General features: G+C 34.4%; 1 protein-coding gene and 1 long non-coding RNA gene across 3 annotated transcripts in view; one reads left to right on the top strand and one right to left on the bottom strand.

Moving 5' to 3' along the window:
- The window catches only part of scn2b (sodium channel, voltage-gated, type II, beta), a 28,062-nt gene extending 18,752 nt beyond the window's left edge, over window positions 1–9,310 (top strand). Inside the window, 2 exon segments of one of the 2 annotated variants that reach the window (NR_144433.1) lie at window positions 91–158; window positions 2,673–9,310. Coding sequence is in view for 1 of the 2 variants with exons in the window: in NM_001346412.1 (NP_001333341.1) it covers window positions 2,673–2,703 (31 nt within the window). In the remaining variant the exon portion in view is untranslated. 2 annotated transcript variants of the gene reach the window in all.
- Window positions 1–17,384, bottom strand: LOC110437893 (uncharacterized). Its single transcript, XR_012390655.1, has 4 exons — window positions 16,580–17,384; window positions 9,395–9,427; window positions 2,666–2,822; window positions 1–1,976 (listed from the first exon to the last, which is right to left on the bottom strand). It is a non-coding gene; the product is annotated as an uncharacterized lncRNA (long non-coding RNA).
- Between the last annotated feature and the right edge of the window lie 1,753 nt (window positions 17,385–19,137).

Raw genomic sequence — 19,137 nt, 5'->3', positions numbered from 1 at the left:
TAAGAATTTCTGTCTTTTATTTTCTCCCTTTGCCAGTATTTTAGTGTTTCGTCCCTGTGAACAAACTGCTTACTCTGAATCCTGAAACAGACAGCCCTAACCCGTCATGTTAGCCCTGGAGGCCTAATGGATGGTGGAGCTCCATGCTTCATGTTCTGGTAAAACCGATTGCTAGCTGGTGTGTTTTGGTGGTCATGTGACTGTGGTTGACAGTAGACCGTTCAAGTTCTCTTTCCATATTTGTTTCATCAGTCTGTCCATCTGGTTTATGATTTCTGTACTGAATTATCTGGTTGCTATCAGTCTGTTTATAGCTTTTCTTTTTATCTGGTTGGGCTCTGTAGGCCTAATCCCAATTCTACCCCTTAGCCCTTCCCTTTCAAACAAAGATTTTTCCGGACCACACTACAAACAAAAGGGTATTAGACATTTTCCTGAATACATCAGCTGTAAACAACAAAGGGATCCCCACAGCTAAAAAAAATAGGGATTTACTACAAACATGTATCCAATTTATTACATTTATAATGGTGTCAAAGTGCTAAGGTTTGTGATATTCGAACAAATGTTAAAAGAAATCTCAAAATATTTCTAACAATAGTTAGAATAACCGCAGCAAAATGTTTGAAATTCTGATAGACACTTAATTTCAAGTGCCAAGGGAAAGGCGTAGGGGTATAAATTGGAATTGGTATTGGGCCATAGTGTCTTTTGTGGTGGTTATTGTATGTCAGTGTTTTTGTTTTCAGCTAACTTCATGACCTTTTACAAGACGTTGTGTGATCATATATGGCTAGTAATTTCCTCAATATTGTTTAATATGGCTTGGAATGCTTATTGGTTTCAATCAGAAAAAATGTTTGACAAAGTAAATTCAATAAAGTTTAAGTATCTTATCGAATCTAAGCCAGAATTTATCTTCAGGGAAGAAACTAAACAACATACTGTATTCAGTACTGTTATGTTTTGTTTTGTTTTGTTTTTGCTTAAGAGAGTAAGAGAGTCGTAACATTTCTACATATACTTTACAACACCAAATCAGAAAGGTTGGGACAGTATGGAAAATGCAAATAAAAAAAATGTAGTGATTTCTAAATTTACTTTGACTTGTATTTTATTGCAGACAATATGAATGCAAAATTTTTAATATTTTGTCTGATAAACTTAATTTTCCTTGTAAATATACATTCTTTCCGGTCACTCAGACCTGCAACACATTCCAAAAAAAGTTGGGACAGGAGCAATTTAGGGCTAGTAATCAGCTAAATTGGTTAAATAATTATGTGATTTGAAACAGGTGATGTAAACAGGGGATTGTAATTAGGATTTGGTACAAAAGCAGCATCCAAGAAAGGACTTGTCCTTTTTGATAAGTAAAGATGGGCTGATAATCGCCAGTTTGTCAACAAATACATGAGAAAATTTTAAAAATATTTTAAGTATGATGTCATTTCTTTGTTCCTTAAAGAAAGATAGGAAGACTTTTGGATATTTCACCTTCAACAGTGCATAACATATTTTAAAAAATTCAAACAATCTGGAGGAATTTCAGTGCATAAAAGACAAGGTCGAAGACTAAGCTGAACAACAGTGATCTCCAATCCCTCAGGCAGCACTGCATCAAGCATCATCATTTATCTATGAGTGATAACCACATGGGCTCAGAACTACTTTGGCAAACTTTTGTCAAGTACTATAATATGTAGTTACATTCACAAATGCCAGTTAAAACTGTACCCTGCACAAGAAATCCCTATGTTAACAGTGTCCAGAAGCAGTGTGTACTGTGGTCAGATAAATCAGTATTTCAGGTATTTTTGAAAGAAATAGACGCTTTGGGCTTCCAGACAAAACAAGAAAAAGATCATCCAGACCAGCAACAAGTCCATACTGTAGGTCAGGGTCCGTCATGGTTTGGGGGCGTATCAGTGCCCTTGGCAAAGAAAACATGCACTTCTGTAATGGCACCATTAATGCTGAAAAGTACAAAGTACATAAAGTACATGGATATTTGAAGCTTTTAACAAAATCACATTCTGCACACATTACAAAGTCCGGGCTGCGGTGAAAGGTGACACAGGACTGGCCTGTCTCCAATAGAGAATGTGTGGTGTATTTTAAAGCATAAAATTCTACAATGAAGACGCCATGCTGTATAACTTTAAGACAAAATTACACCTGTAACACTTCCTCACTTGGTGTCTTCAGTCCCTAAACATCTTTTATGTGTTGTGAAAATGAATGGCAAACTTTACAAAGTGGTAAATACTTTACTATTTCAACATTTTTTTAAATGTATTACAAGAAACAAAAGAAAAAAAAGCAATACAAATCATGAGAAACAAATTAAATAATGTGATGTTGTATTGTCTGCAATGAGATACAAGTCAAACTAAAACTGTCTTTTTTTATTTGCGCTTTCCGTACTATCCCAACTTTATCTAATTTGGGGTTGTACAACTAATAATAATAATAATAATAATAATATTAATAATAATAATAATGATAAAAAATCCCTTCTCCTACCCTTTTTTTCTATCAAAGTGGAAAAGGAATTTGCTGATTTAGTCTTTTTAACCAATTCAAAGAAAAAAAAAAAAGATTTGCTTTGTTTTTATTCAATGTATCAAGCATTTTGTAATTTTAAAAATTGTCTTCCTTTTACCTTTCAGAAATTTAAGCCTCCTGCCTGAAGATATATAAACTTGTTTGACCCTTCATCCTGTTATGGTCCCATTCAACACTCCCTGGTATTCTCGTGTAGCGATCAAACATGCCATGTTAGGAAGATCTCCCTGCCACAGTGCCATGGTGTCCAGTCACTGGTGAAAAATAACAGAGGGTTTTAGGCTGCCTCTTCAACTCAATATGCCAGCTTAAGGTGATAACAACATCCTATAGAAATATTCATTTGGTCCACCCTTTTTACAAATTCACTAAAGTATTTTTTCTGCCACTAGTAACACTAATATTATTAGCCATCCAGTATTTCTGCTGAGAATTTTCTAAAGGAATGAGTTTTAAATTATACAAAATATTCCTTACAACTGCCAAAGTGTTTTTTACCCTTATGGTGTTTATACGTCTTGACAGTTTCTTGAGAAATCACTGCCCTCAACATCCTCTCAGATGGATGCAGAAACATATTGTGTGTTTTTGTGCGTGCCTTCTTGTTGTGCTAGTTTGCTCCAATTGAGTCTAAACGTTTATGTTGTCTAAAGTAAGTCCAGCAGGTTATACCTTGAACCTACTAAAATGGAAGGACCATCCACCTGTGTTCAAAATTTGTCATTTTCTAGTTTACAGTACATATTACACCCCTAGAACATGTACAATCATTGCATGACAATTTTCTTACATCATACATAAAAAAATTGCACAAAATAAATCACAGATTTGCACAAGCATTTGGCACATTCCAAAAATAGGGTATACAGTACTTTGGTGCCCCAAAGTCTATCCGATGTACTTGTTATTCAACATAATGTAGCTAAAATCAAAGGGACTAGAGAATGTCTGTCTAGGCTGTCTTACCTTTACGAACTTGCATTTATTAACCATAATCTGTGATTAACAGAAGTCAGATCATTCGTTATATTGATTTTCATAATTTAGGTATAATACAATTCTTAATTAATTTTTAATGTATTTAATCAAAGTATATAGGGGATTTATGGTCATCTGTCATAAGATGACTCTCTGAAATACATCCAACCAAGGCTCAATCTTGATACGTGATTTTGACCACGATTCTATTTCTGTAGAACCTGAAATACTTTTCTCCTGGTACATTTTCATGCACTTTTCTTATGAAATGTCTACAAAAGGGCATTGCTTCTTGTAGGTACAACACTTGCTTCTGGCTACGTTCCTGCACAACTTGAAATACATTGCTCCCAATATGCTCACTGCATTGTTCTTTTGAAGCCTCCATAAGAACATGTTGTCCTTTGTAAGTATCACATATGCCAAACTATAATCCAAACGTCTAAGCATTATCTAAAACAAATCTGATGGAAAACCCCAGTTACTGTAGCATCCATACCATTTTATTCATGGGTTTAAGCTCTTTTGTTACACAAACAGTACCGCACCATTCCATGTGAGCTAATGAACCAACAACTACAATCTGGGAAAAGATATGTGAAAACACATCTGTTTACAAATCTTACTCATTTTTAAGAGTTTAGCTGTCTTTATATGGCATTGTTAACAAAAAAAAAAACTGCTTGAAAATATAATTTGTTAGTCATACTCTAATCATAATTTGTGGATGGAAAAAACATCCAGAATCACGTACCAAGAATGAGACTGAGTTGAAGACATAGTTTGAAGTGAGATTGATGACACCATTTAGACAAATACTGCTTTTAAATGAAGGTGACTATTCTCTGGTGGATCTACTTGCACCTTGCGGCTGGTTAAAAAAGGACCATTAGGCTCATTTTTTTATCACCATTTCCACCTCAAAGTGCCATTGCTTTACCCTGTCCAAACCAGCGCACTACTCCCTACTCTCCTAATGCTGGCAAAGTGGCTGATTAACATTAAGGACCCCAAACCAGTTCCCATGCCTGTTCCTTCCCTCAAACCAGTTCTTCTTCTTTAAATCCTGCCTGAGGTGTCTGAAAGTCTTAATCCTGTCTGTCCCTTCTTCTCTTTCGATCTCAGCCTCTTGTCACTGATGTGCTCTACCTCCTAGCTCCTCCATTGCTGCTGGTCCTATTTAAACTTAGTCTTTGTTGTTTCCTATGGTTCTGAAGAGCACCTAAGCTCATTAATGTCTGCTGCTCCCACTCCACAAACTCTCGACTCTTTCTCTGCTGATTTCCGAAAGCAGTTGGTCACTATGAGTTATGTTGTATGACATTGGGGAATTTACTTCTAAGACTAATCACTCTGAGTTGTATAAAAACAAACCAATGAAATGCCTACATAATTATTGAGTGCAATCTGCATGTGCAGCCACTCCCATAATTAAGATTATATAAAATGCATCATGATGCCGTCCTGAATGTGGTGGTTTCCTGCTTTCGCGTAAAGGTTGTGATCTTCGTGCTACATGTCTAAACTAGCATGTAGATGCAGAGCTTGTGAGTTCATGCCCACATTGAGAGGGCATCCCTATGGCTTCACTAAGATTGCAGCTTGTTTTGTTACAAGTGTGAGCCCTCTGGTCCCTCCCTCATTTGATGACACCAAAGAACAGTCATCGCTATGTCAGAAGGTGAGGGGTCATATGCTTTAGCGATAGTTTGGAGTACTTTTGGCCTCCAGGGTTTCTGTTCCTAAGTCATATTTTGTGGATGATTGTTGTTCTTTCCAGGGTGCCACCATGTTTAGGCTACAGGTCTGTCTGCCATGAGCCTGTTCAGGTAAATGGGATATGAGGGGAATATAAAAGTGTCTTGGGTTATACCCCATCAAGATTCGTTACATTTTGAATTTCTATCTTGCACAGTGGGACATATGACATCCACAGCCACGCTCACTGCTCAGGTGCACTGGCTTAGCTGTCCCCAGGGCCTGTGCAAATATGCGTTTCTCTCAGTGAGCCACATAGAGCATGTGCAAGGTCAGAGAGGATGAGGTTTTGTTGGTCTGGACCAATTGGATATAGACTACAAACCACACTCATCATTACAGAACCTTCCCTGTCATTTTCCCCTGAGTCCTTCCTTTTAGAGATGGGGAACCATCTAGCACCTGCATCCAGATCTTTGGAACGTCCATGTGTTGTCCATAGACGAGAGTGCCTACACCTTGTAGTGGAGTCTATTTGTTGTTTTGTGTGCACCTTGCTAAGAACACCTCCAAAACTTGCACGATTAGTAAGTTTAAGTGGAGGTGAGCATAAACTACGTTGCTGCCGTCTCTGCTCATCATGATGCTTCTTGCCAAAAACACCCTCAAAACTTGCCGAGCCAGTAAGTTAGAGCGGAGGTGAGTATATTTTACGTTGCTGCCATCTCTGCTCATCATAATGAGGTGGATGGTAGGGTGCTCAAGAAGCATGCATGACCTTCTGGCCCGCCTTTCAAACATTTAATGCTTATGCCTTTGGTGGAGCTTGAGCTATCATGCTTTCTGATGGGCATACACTACCCAAATCTATAATAGATTCAGCTGCTGTGTCACTTTGCATGCATTTACTGTAATGACCCACATGCAGATTATGCTCACCAATTACATAGGCATATAATTAGCCTGTTTTTATACTATTCAAACTAATACTGTACAATGTCCGCATTCCCTTCTTCAGGCAACAATGGTTATATATATATATATGTAGCCGAGACATTTTTAGTGATTCTTTCCAGCCTCCTTTCACTAGGTTTTTATTTACAGCCTTGTTGCTTGGGTCTCTTTGCTTCACAATGGGCCTTCAAACTCCACCATGGCCAGTCAACCCATTGACTCCCACTTTGGGTCCACTCTCCTTTGGTGTCATCCCTCAGGCTCAGCTGGGCTTTTTTTTCCTCTGGTTCCTCAATTTTAAGTTATGTATAAAAATAAAATACATTTTAATGGGAGTTTCAGGAATACTTTTGTACCCTATTTATGGATGATGCCAATTCCAAAACATTGCTTTTACACATCAACATCATCACTTAATGTGCAATGATTATGTGGCAAGTGAAACATTCAGATAGATATGTGTATTTATAGATATAGACCAAAAAACAAACTTGATTGTTAATATTATTGATTGTGTTTGCAATGTATGTTGTGATGTGTTTTTTGGAATGTGTGAATTTATTTTACGTTAATATCTTCATGAACAAAAAAAGTTGTGCAACTATTTTGTAATCAATAATGAATTTACAAACACTTCCAAATTAACCTGATAATCAAAATTCCCATCTAAGCTTATCATCAGTTTAGAAAAATAGGCTACACAGATTTAAATTGACTACTGTGGTTGGGCAAATAAAGCATACTGGATTAAGTAAATTGTGCCAAAATGAGACCCTTGATAGCACACTTACATCGCAGAGACCTCTATTGGATGTTTACACCTGGAAGATGTCTTTTACGTCTACTTCTAGACAACAAATATATATTAAGAATATGTCTTTGAGATGTTTAAAACGCAGAACTATCACACCGCAGACATTTTATGGACATTTATCAGACCATCGGATGCTTTTAAGACCAAACAATCTTAAAAATACATCTTGCAGGGGGGCAGGTCCTCTATATACAGTACTTCTGCTAAGTTTAAAGAACAGCCTCAACATCATTACAGTATAATTTTGTGTTTTAATGAAATGTATGTATTAAATAGTTCTATTAAATCAAAAGTAATTATATCAAAATATATTTATATGTATGTATATTGTAATCTTGAATGACGTTAAAAAGTATCAGTATATGTCTTGTTTAAACATTCTATATATTTAAATTGAAACAGACAGTATCATGCAGAAGTAGAATACTACATTCACTCATTAACAAACAGCGTTTCTTTGTTGTAAAATTAAACTTATTTATGACATGTGCTATTTTGTCTATAAACCATAACAGTTAAAACTATTCTAGTTCGTATTTTACTTTATCATGCATGGTTACTTGGTTTCGCATGCTGTAATTCTACATTTATTCAGCACCGGCCTAAAGCCACAGTGATTTTGAACCCAGGATTGCTCACCCACAGCAGGACAAAGCTGACATTGGAGCTGTTCAAGCACACTTTAACTCACTTAATGCCCTTCTAAGAGGTTTATGCTTCTTTTTTCTTTATCGACAAAAGCGTTATGTTACACTTCCACATTATATTGTATAGAACTTAGTCAGGGTAGGCGCCAAATCAAATGAGCTTGTGAAATATTACACATACATTGATCAAGAATTTACAATGGCGCCCAGTGAATAACGGTTCTAATAAACCATATTGTGCATTATGGCTTTTGTTTGCTGTAGATTTTTGTCAAATTGCTGGATTATTAAGATTTTATTAGACTTTTTTTTGCCAGTTTAACAATTATTTTTTCAATTGTTCAACTGGTAAAACAAAAACAAAACCAACAACAACAAAATCCAGCAATTTGACAAATTTCCCCTGCTATATTTAAATTCCTGTTAAAGATAGAAAAGTGCTACCTTAACCAAGTTCTATTACAATTAGTATTTTACCAATCATATTATATTACTTCTTGTTACAAAAAATTTGTAAAAAAAAAACAAAAAAAAAACGTATTTGTTTATTTATTACATTGCATATGTATACTTTTTGTAAGGAGATCCATTCCTTATTTTTCTTCATGCTACTGTCATTAATATTATTTCAAGAATTTATTCAGTTATATGATTTGATCAGTTGATTTATTGTTATGGTCTGAAATAAATTTTCACTGAGGTATTATTGTTTGCATTTCCCAGCTAAACTTGTCTAATCTAAAAGACATCTTAAAAATAGCCCAAAACTAGACTAGTCGTCAAATATATTAGACAGACTTTATATGTGTAATCATTCATTTCTGTTTATTTGGCGACTAATCGAGTTTTGGCCTATTCCTAGATGTCTATTGACAGCCCAAATTTAGCCTTGTTTTAGCCAAGACAACTATGTTTAGATGTCTATTAGACATCTTTTAAAAGTAAAAAATAAAATAAAATCTTGCTAGGTAGAGTTTGTTACTTTTTTGCCAACTGCATCCACAAAATCTACTATAAATTTATGGTGATTTAACACTATAATCTGATTTGCAGCACAGCAATTATTAAAATTATTAAGCCAGTTGGTGTAAATCAGATGACAACAATTTTATGATTCATAGGTTAAATTGTATTTATCAATTGCATTTAAAGCAACCTTAAATCCCTGATTACCTTCTGTTCGAATTATTGAAGTATTTCCTGATCACTTGGTTACATGTAAGAAGTGTGTACAGATGTTATAAGCATGATGCTGGGTCATTAAAAAAAAAAAAAAAAAGTTGCACTCTCGAATGCCTGATATACTGAAGGTGAATAAAAGCACAACCATGATGTAACCATGATATCATATATTGTTGATTGTATTTTAAGTGTTCCTCAATGCATTTAATGATTCTTATCAAGATCATATAGTATTTCTATGGACATAATAACAGCAGTGTGAACAGAATGTTCGGGGACCAGTTTTCTTCCATCATGCATTGCTCTGTTTTAGTGTCTTTCTCTTTTGCTCTCTCGCTCTCTGAAGGTCTGACTTTTCCTGGCCTACTTTAAACACATACTGTATGCTTGCACTGCACCATGACTATAAAAGCTGCATCTGATTGTTTTTTTTTTTTTTTTTATAAAAATAAAGAAATAAAGCATCGTGTTCTGGTTACTTTGTATACCTTTTACTCACTGCGCAATTAAGCAATATTAAGATAGTAGACAAAAAGTGGAAATGTTTACTCACCCTAATGAAATGAAATACAGGAGTTTCTTTGTTCTGTGGAAGAAAAAAAAGGTTAATTATTGTATTTATCTATTTGTTGTTTGGTTGGTTGGTTGAATCATTTAATAAATTTTGAAAATTAAAATAAAGATAAATAAGGGTTGAATGAACAAATTAATATATTGGAGTAGGGAAATATATATTTGATGACACTTTACTTTGATGGTGGATTTGAGTATTAGTATATATGCTTAATATCTGTTGATACTGCTCCTTCAACAGACCTTTAACTGACTTTAAGAAACTTTGCAAGTACAACTTACACTAACCCTAAGCCCAACCTAACAGTCTACTTATAATCTAATGCAAATTGGTTGCCAAGTAGATTCAATGTAACTTAAAGTCAACAAATGGACCATCCAAATAAAGTGGGACCTAACATTTGTGAAGAGACTTAGAATTTGTTTAGATTATTACATTTTATTAAATGAGTTAATAGTGATCAAGAAATATAAATTAATGCATGTGCATTTACAGGTTAAGACACATTTTTTCCAAAGGCAGTGGGACTGGGTCAAAATAAAGGGAGGAAAAAAGGGAGATTTTTTAGTAAGGTATGTTAGTAAAATCAGTCTGCTAAACATTCTTTGTTGCAATAAATATCAATTTGTTTAAACCTTAACATGCGCACATGGATGTATGAATGGACGAACAGAGACAATGAAAACAGATAGACAGACAGCTAGATAGCCAGACAGACAGATAGACAAATAGATAGATAGATAGATAGATAGATAGATAGATAGATAGATAGATAGATAGATAGATAGATAGATAGATAGATAGATAGATAGATAGATAGATAGATAGATGATAGATTTATTTGATCTCTATTTTAATGATTTTTGTAATAAAAAAAATCAATAAAAAGGGTTACTATCCTTTAAAAAAAAAAAAAAAAAAAATATATATATATATATATATATATATATATATATATATATATATATATATATATATATATATATATATATATATATATATATATATACTAATTTATTCAATCTAGCTCGCTTGGGACTTGTAGAGCTGCATATCGATGGATTTGCTCTTCAGTGTTTGGACTTCAGTGAAATTTTACCAACACTGAACTGAACCCAATTGAACTTCAACTCTAAAAACTGGACTCACAGTTTCAATTAACCAAAACTTTTATGTCAAGCTGCTTTGCAACAATCTACATTGTAAAAGTGCTATTGAAATAAAGATGAATTGAGTTGAATTTCATCTTTGCCATGGTAAAATTACATAATATTCTTCTAGATATTTTCTAAGATATTGAGGTTAAAGTACAATTTAAAGGCTTAACTAGGTTAATTAAGTTAACAGGTTCAGATTAGTAGGCAAGTCATTAAACAACAGTGGTAATCATTTACTGGGAATGATTCACTTTCACTCAGAACTACATATCTAAGCTAAAAATATGGCAAAACAATTTGAATTTAAATTGTGTAAATTGAATTATTGACAATAATAATTTAATAAATCTGAATTTTTATATGTTGTCAAACAAATTGGAATTTGAATTTCTTAATTTAAATTTGAATGTCTTGATTCAATTTTTATAACTTGAATATTGAACATCTGAAATTTAAAACAACAGAATTTTTCAAGGGTGATTTTTTTTATAGATGTATTTTCCAACTTTTTTTTCCAGATTTTTTGTGTTCTGAATTCATAGACTGATATCCAGTTTGTAAAAGTTAAGAAATTTAGGGCATCAAATAAAATATTCTAAAATTCAAAACCAGAAATTCAGATTGTGAAATTCAGATTCAGCAGAAAGTAGGTCAGGGGTCATCAAATGAATGATGAATTAATGTTGACAGATTCATTCATTTTCTTTTCGGCTTAGTCCCTTTAATAATCTGGGGACGCCACAGCGGAATGAACCACTAACTTATCCAGCATATGTTTTACAAAGCGAATGTCCTTCCAGCTGCAACCCATCACTTGGAAAGATCCATACACAACGGGGCTTACCCAATTCACCTACACCACGTCTTTGGACTTGTGGGGTAAACCGAAGCACCCGGAGGAAACCCACGCTAACACAGGTAGAACATGCAAACTCCAAACAGAAATGCCAACTGACCTAACCAAGTCTCGAACCAGAGACCTTCATGCTGTGAGGCGATCGTGCTACCAACAGCGCCACCATGATGCCCCATCTGTCAACGTGTGGACTACAAATCCAGTCATGCACCACACTCACACCTGCTACGGGTTTCCTGCTGATTGCTAACAATTAAAACTGAAGCTGTACAGAATTGATTACATTGACTTTAAAAGCAGCACACACACCAGTTACAGAGTTGTGTTTATCTGTTAGTGTAAAATTTCTAAACTTTCTTTGTCTAGTCTATCCTGTGTTTTGATCCTTGCCTTGTCTTCTGGTTATTATTGATACTTTGCTGCCTGTAACAACCACTCGCCTGTTTTTTGACCACAACTTTAAATTGCTCTGCATGTATTTTGATCCTGTTGACCGTAGCCTGCCTGACCATTCTCCAAATAAACCTCCAAAGTTTTGGATCCACACTCCATTTTCCAGCATCCATTACATAACAGTTCTATAGTCAATAAAAAACTAAATTAAAAACAAGGGGCTAATAATTTTGACCTTAAATCAAAAACTGTTTATTCCAGACGAAATAAAAAACAAATCGGACATGTTGTGAATACTGTGAAAATGCCCCTGCTCTGTTAAAAACCACGGGGGGAATATATGTATATAAAAAAAGAAAGAAATAGAAATTTCACAGGAGGGTTAATGATTTCTAAAATTAAGGCTAATCCTTAAAAACTGCATTGTTAACCGTTGCACCATAAAACAAATTTTGTGGTCCAGGTCTACAAGTGTATTCATTGGAGCCAATTAGAACCTTTTTTCCTACTGTGTTCAAAAACAAAATAAGGTAAAATTATAAAATAAAATGGTTAGCAAATTGTGTTTTTCATAGAGCTGCATATGTGGGGCAGGTAGGCAAGGGCAGGTGCCTTTTTTAAATGGGTTACAGAGAAAAAGAGAGTTGAACAGCAGCGTCTCTGCAGTGTGATCAACATTATCTACTGCGGTTGAACAAAACTGCTTCACATGCAAAAGTGAAGGTGACTCACACACATAAACATGTAAGTAGATATATTTATCAAAATCAGCCAGACCTCAAAATCAGAACAACTCAATAATTAAGACTCAAAATGCTAAAACCAGCTGTCTGATTACCTGCCAACAGACATTCATTTAGCAAGCATCTCTTAATCAGTTGTGGTTTTTAATCTAAATTAGGTAAACTTAGAGATAACAACAGCATCACAATGAGTCAGCAAAACAGATGTCATTTCAAACATCTGGTGAAAAAAATGAAAACTTACTGCAATTAAATCTCAGATGTGCCTTATTCCTGTTTGTAATTATTTGAGTAATTATGTAAATTAATTGTAAATTAATTGTAAATTTCAGAAATCAAATTCCCACGTGCTGTATTTGACAAAATAGTTCAAATGCTTGTACGGAATTTAGCCATAAACTATGGTAATGTGTTTACTTGTAAAGCTGGTTTCTCTTCATTTTATCTCCTATTTCCAAAAGAATGTTGGGAAGTATGTATATCATTAGGGAGAAAGTGGTTGAAAAGACAGTTTCTTTCTCCTTGATTATACACTCACCGGTCACTTTATTAGGTACAACTGTTCGTTAATGCACATTTCTTATCAGCTTATCACATGGCAGCAACTCTATGCATTTAGGCATGTAAACATGGTCAAGACGATCTGCTGCAATCCAAACTATACATCAGAATGAGGAAAATAAGGTGATTTAATTGACTTTGAATGTGTCATTTTTGTTGATGCCAGACAGACTGGCCTGAGTATTTCAGAAACTGCTGATCTACTGGGATTTCCATGCACAACCATCTCTAGGGTTTACAGAGTATGGTCAAAAAAAGAGAGAATTTCCAGTGAGCGGGAGTTCTGTGGGCGCAAACGCTTTGTTGATGCCAGAGGTCAGAGGAGAACAGCCAGACAGGTCCGAGCTGATAGAAAGGAAGCAGTAACTTAAATAACAACCGAGGTATGCAGGAGAGCATCTCTAAACACACAGCACGACAAACCTTGAAGCAGATGTTCTACAGCAGCAGAAGACCACACTATGTGCTACTCCTGTCAGCTAAGAACAGGAAACTGAGGCCTAAATTCACACAGGCTTTGGGCATATTAGTAGCAATTGAGCATTGTGTCGACGCCACAGCCAATTGTTGCTGACCATGTCCATCCCTTTATGACCACAGTGTACACATCTTCTGATGGCTACTTCCAGCAAGATAACATCCATTGTGATAAAGCACAAATTATCTCAGATTGGTTTCTTGAACATGACAATGAGCTCACTGTACTCCAATAGCCTCCACAGTTAGATCGAAATCCAATAGAGCACCTTCGGAATGTGGTGGAACATGAAACTGCATGATGCGATTATGTCAATATGCACTAATATTTCTGAGGAATATTTCCAAAACCTTGTTGAATCTATGTCACAAAGGATTAGGGCTTTACTGAAGGCAAAAGGGGGTCCAACCCAGTACTAGCACCTAATGAAGTGGGCAGTGAGTGTATGCATACATTCAACATACAAAAGTTAAGTTAGGATGCTACTTTAGAATTAATACTTTCTACTCTGGCTAGTGAATATATGCTTTTGGTATATTTTCATGATATCAATATAAGTTTGTCTATTGTCTATGAAATTGAATCCAAATTTAAGTTATACTTCTAAATTATCTAAATCAGCTAAAAGAAATTTTATTGTTTTTTCAAACTTACAATTTACAACTACAATATACAAAAAAAAAGTCAATAACATTTGTGATTTTGAGAAAGCAAATCTAACTTTTGAACAGAAATGTGATAATTCAAATTAAACAGTCAATTAAAACTTTAATGAGGTGTAATAATATTCAGACTAATGTCTTGTAAAGTGTTAAGTATTAAAGCAAGTATTAAAACACTTTTCAAATGTATTTGTTCATTTTTAGAGCAGGAAAAAGAAGTATTGAACACATTCTTTTTTTTCTGGGAATAATATTTCTAAAACATCTGTTGACATGGAACTGCACTAGATTTTAGTAAAAACCCTAACAATACAAACATAAAAACGAATTAAAAAAAAATCAGTAATAATGTAATGACACAAGGAGAAAGCGCAGAACTACATAAAAATAATTAATACTTTATATAAAAGGCTTTTTTGGTGATGGCAGCTTAAAGACGACTCTCTTTTGGAGAATGAAGTCACATTCATTGCTCAGGTGTGAGTTTTTCACAGACTTCAACAGTGTATAAATCTTGATGGTTCGGTGGGTCTCGTCAATCAAATCTGATCTTTATTTTGTATTTTCTATTGGATTCAAGTCAGGTGACTGGCTGGACCATTCTATAGCTTGATTTTCTATTTCTGAAACCATTGGAGAGTTTCCTTGACTGTGTTTTGGATCATTGTCTTGCAGAAATGTTCACCCTGGTTTCATATTAATCATCTTGATAATGTAGATGTTAGACTTAAACAGCTAACATTAATTTACAATGACGAAGGGCAGAGGGCTGCTGAATAACTACTGGGAGATTTCAGCTGCTGTCTGGGCTTTCACTGCCTTTTTACACCTCCCTTTTTTCATGTGTTCAATACTTTTCACCTGAGTTATTTCATTTTATTATGCACAACTTAATTTGTATACTAATTAGATTTGTTTTCTTTACATACAGTACATGGATTTCTTTGGTTGTTACCAACATTCAATGAAAATCAACAGCACCTTTAGAAATATGTTTTTGAGAAAAATGGGGCATGTTCATTACTTATTTTCCCCACTGTATATCATACTATATCTATAAAGTGTTAAAATCGTCACCTTAGAATTATAAGTATCTATCTGATATTTTAATCAAAATTGCATTTCTGAAATATTCTTATGAAATGACAAATTATTTACATTATAAGATGTTTTTTATTTGTTGTTTACATTTTAAGATTAAAAAAAAATATATTACACACATACTTTTTGCTCTATAGAAATCAAATACTTTGAAGCTTAATATCTTAAACTCATTCAGAACGCACATAGAACCTTATAATTCTAAATTGCCGAAATGTCTCTTCAGCATATACTGTACAATATAATTTTATACATAAATAATTGTTAGAAAAAGTTCTTTAAAAAAAAAGTTAAAATATGTTTAATGGAGCTTTTATATTTGAGTCAAATATAAAAACAAAAGAATAAAATTGTTGTTTGTTGTTTCACTAAAGCAATAATGAATGAATGAATGTCCCTAGTTTGCTGATTAGAACAAAAATAAAAAAGTTTGTTTTCCTGTTTTGTCCTTCTCTTGTGCTGTAAAAATATGTATGTTTTGTATTACAATCTTTCTAAACACTGTTCTGCAAAACAAAAAGTTTATATGTACATCACATTTGCTTTATAGTTTTGGTTTGTATTTTGTTCAGTAAAATATGCACACATTTTTCAGCTTAAAATAAAGATTCAAATAAGAAAACAGCCTGAATAAATGAATGCATGAGTGAATGAATGAATGAATGAATGAATGAATGAATGAAGGACTGAATGAATGAATGAATATGTCAACGCAATATGTTTTCTGGCAAATATACTGAATGAATGAATGATTTTTCACAGCAATGCGTTTTCTGGCAAAGAACTAATGGGTATAAAAACAGATGTAAAACCAAAGTTTAGTATACACACATTCTAATGAAGGTCTTCAAATAATTGCTATTAAAATCTACAGAAGAAAAGTACATTCAAAATAAACATTCATAAAGTATCATTCCAGTTTGAAACAACACTCTATGAGGTGGACCGAAATCTCAAAAATAATCAGTGCATGAAAAATTAAATTAAATTAAATTAAATTAAATTAAATTAAATTAAATTAAATTAAATTAAATTAAATTAAATTAAATTAAATTAAATCTGCCTAAATGTAACAAGTCCACAACTTTTTATAGCACTAATAAATAATAAAGCAATACTTAAGCAACATATTATACAGATTACATACGATATCAAATAGACACAGACATTAGTATCAGTAGCAAGATTTAAAAAAAAAGACTGCTTCACTTACCAACTTATGAACCCTCAAACCACAATCCTTCTCTCCTAAATTAGCAAATAATTTGTACATGAATCCCATACAAGTCCAGCAACTTCTCCTCTGCTCTCAGGCCTTAGTCATACTTCTCCATCAATGTATCATAAAGTTGGAAAAAAAAGGAGGGAGAAGGAAAGAACAAGAAGTAGGCAGGGCTGCAGGCACTCTAGTAGTTCTTCCTGGGACGCTCTAAAGAAATGCAGCATTGTACTTTAATGCAGAGAGAACGAGAGAGAGAGAGAGAGAGAGAGAGAGAGAGAGAGAGAGAGAGAGAGAGGGAGAAACACAAATTCTAAGGTCACTGTTAAGCACTTGAGATGCAGAGACTTGCTTTCCCTCTTCTCCTGCCGTCCTCCACACCTTCCTCCTTTTCCACCCCTCCCTCCATTCCTCTCTGCTTTTTTCCCTTCTGCCGAAGTTTTGCAACATCATGCTCTCCTCTCTGGCGCAGTCCAAAAGAGTCTTCGCTATCATCGTTTTTTTCTTCTTTGACAATCTTTTCACCTCCAACATACAGGCACATCATTACTTTGACGGGACAGTTTTGCATACCGTATGTGAAATCTGTCCATATCATGGCTGTGCTAAAGAAATATTTTCATTAACTATCAAGCGGTTGTTCAATCCTAAGTCCATGATTGTTTTGCTCTGGTGTCACCAAACTCCTCCATTGTTCAACTGAGGGGGTCTCTCTTGTTCAATCTCTCTTGTTCTTACTGTAGCTTGCATTAGGGGAATTGCTCTCTCTTTCTCTCCCTCCCTCTCTCTCTCTCTCTCTGACACTCCACCCTCGCACAAGCACACACACATATGCTGTGATATGGACTCCCAAGGTCACATTGTTCTGAGAGCATGTGTGTGTGTGCAGAAGTGTGTGACCACAGGGGGTTGATATCGAATGCCATCCTATAAATCACAACGGCCCACACAGGACGATATTCTGTCACTCAGACATCAGTGTGGAAATGTCTCTGTTTGGGTCAGATGTCTGCGAGACAGCTTTCAGTGTCACATCTGCATCATGTGACGGCGCTATTCATCTGCAAATGCTTTTCGATCAGACCTATCTATTTAGCACATTTTAACTATTTTTTAATATAATTCTTAAATAATTATATGCACACTATGAATTTGGCAATTTCATTTTCATTCAGATTGACTGATGGACACTTGAATTGTAACTATGTAAAATGACAAAGCTGACAAGGATATTGATGCAGATGCATTATGATGTATTTCACGTGTAAACAGACAGAAAAATGTTTCAATAATCAAAAAAATCTTTTTTTCTATAAGCTATAATGTTAGTGTATTTGTGATGACATCTATCTTTCCAAAACCTTCACCCTCTTTGTTCCCTTCTGGTGTATTAACCTTGCAACATAAATCAATCAAGAAAGCAATGAATCAATTAACCAACTGACCAACCAACCAACCAATCAATCAACAAACCAACCAACCAACCAATCAAGCAACAACCCAACCAATCAATCAAAACAGCCAACCAAACAAGGAATCAACCAACCAATCAAACAAACAAATACCAACCAATCAATAAACCAAGAAATCAATTAACCCATCAATGAATCTTCTAAACAACAAGCAAGTCAAACAAATTGGCCAACTAATCAACCAACCAATCAGCCAACTAATCAAACAAGCAACAAACCAATCAAATCAGCCAACCAACTAAGCAATAAATAATTCAACCAAGCAATGAATCAATCAATCAACTAACCAATCTATCAATCAATTAATGATTCAAATCAGTCATTCAATCAGTCAAACATCAACCCAACCAATAAGCCAATCAACAAACCAACTAATTAAATCAGTCAACGAACTAACCAAAAAATGAATCAAGCGACAAATCAATCAACCAACCCATCAATGAATCAACCAAATGAGCCAGTCAACCAAATCCGCCAACCAATCAACCAACGAATCAAACAGCTAACAAATTAACCAACAAAATCAGCCAGTTTTAACCAATCAATTAATCAACTAAGCAATGAAATGATCGACCAACTAACCAACCTATTAATCAATCAATGAACCAAACAAAGATCCAATCAACAATTCAAATCAGCCAACCAAAACAAATAATCAACCAACTAATCAAACAAACAACAAAACGATCAATTACATATTAACCAACCAACCAAATCAAATCAGTCATGCAATCACTAGATTAATCACTAGATTAATCAAATCAGCCAACAAAAACAAGGTATAAACCAAACAAACAAACAAACTAACACCAAACCAACCAATTAACCAAGCAACAAACTAACCAATCAAATCAGCCAAAGAACTAACCAATAAACAAATCAACCAATCAACCTATCAATGGATCAACCAAACAATGAGCCAGCCAACCAATCAACCTAAAAACCAACCAACCGGTCAACCAAACCAAACCAACCAAACCAACTTATGAAACAAACAACAAACCAACCAAAAAATCTAATCAATCAATCAATCAATCAATCAATCAATCAATCAATCAATCAATCAATCAAATCAATCAA

Source organism: Danio rerio, chromosome 15 (assembly GCF_049306965.1).
Source record: "Danio rerio strain Tuebingen ecotype United States chromosome 15, GRCz12tu, whole genome shotgun sequence".
In the NCBI taxonomy this organism is placed as follows: Eukaryota; Metazoa; Chordata; class Actinopteri; order Cypriniformes; family Danionidae; genus Danio; species Danio rerio.
The sequence above is the reverse complement of the archived record's forward strand: the minus strand, read 5'-3'. Positions and strand labels throughout refer to the sequence as shown.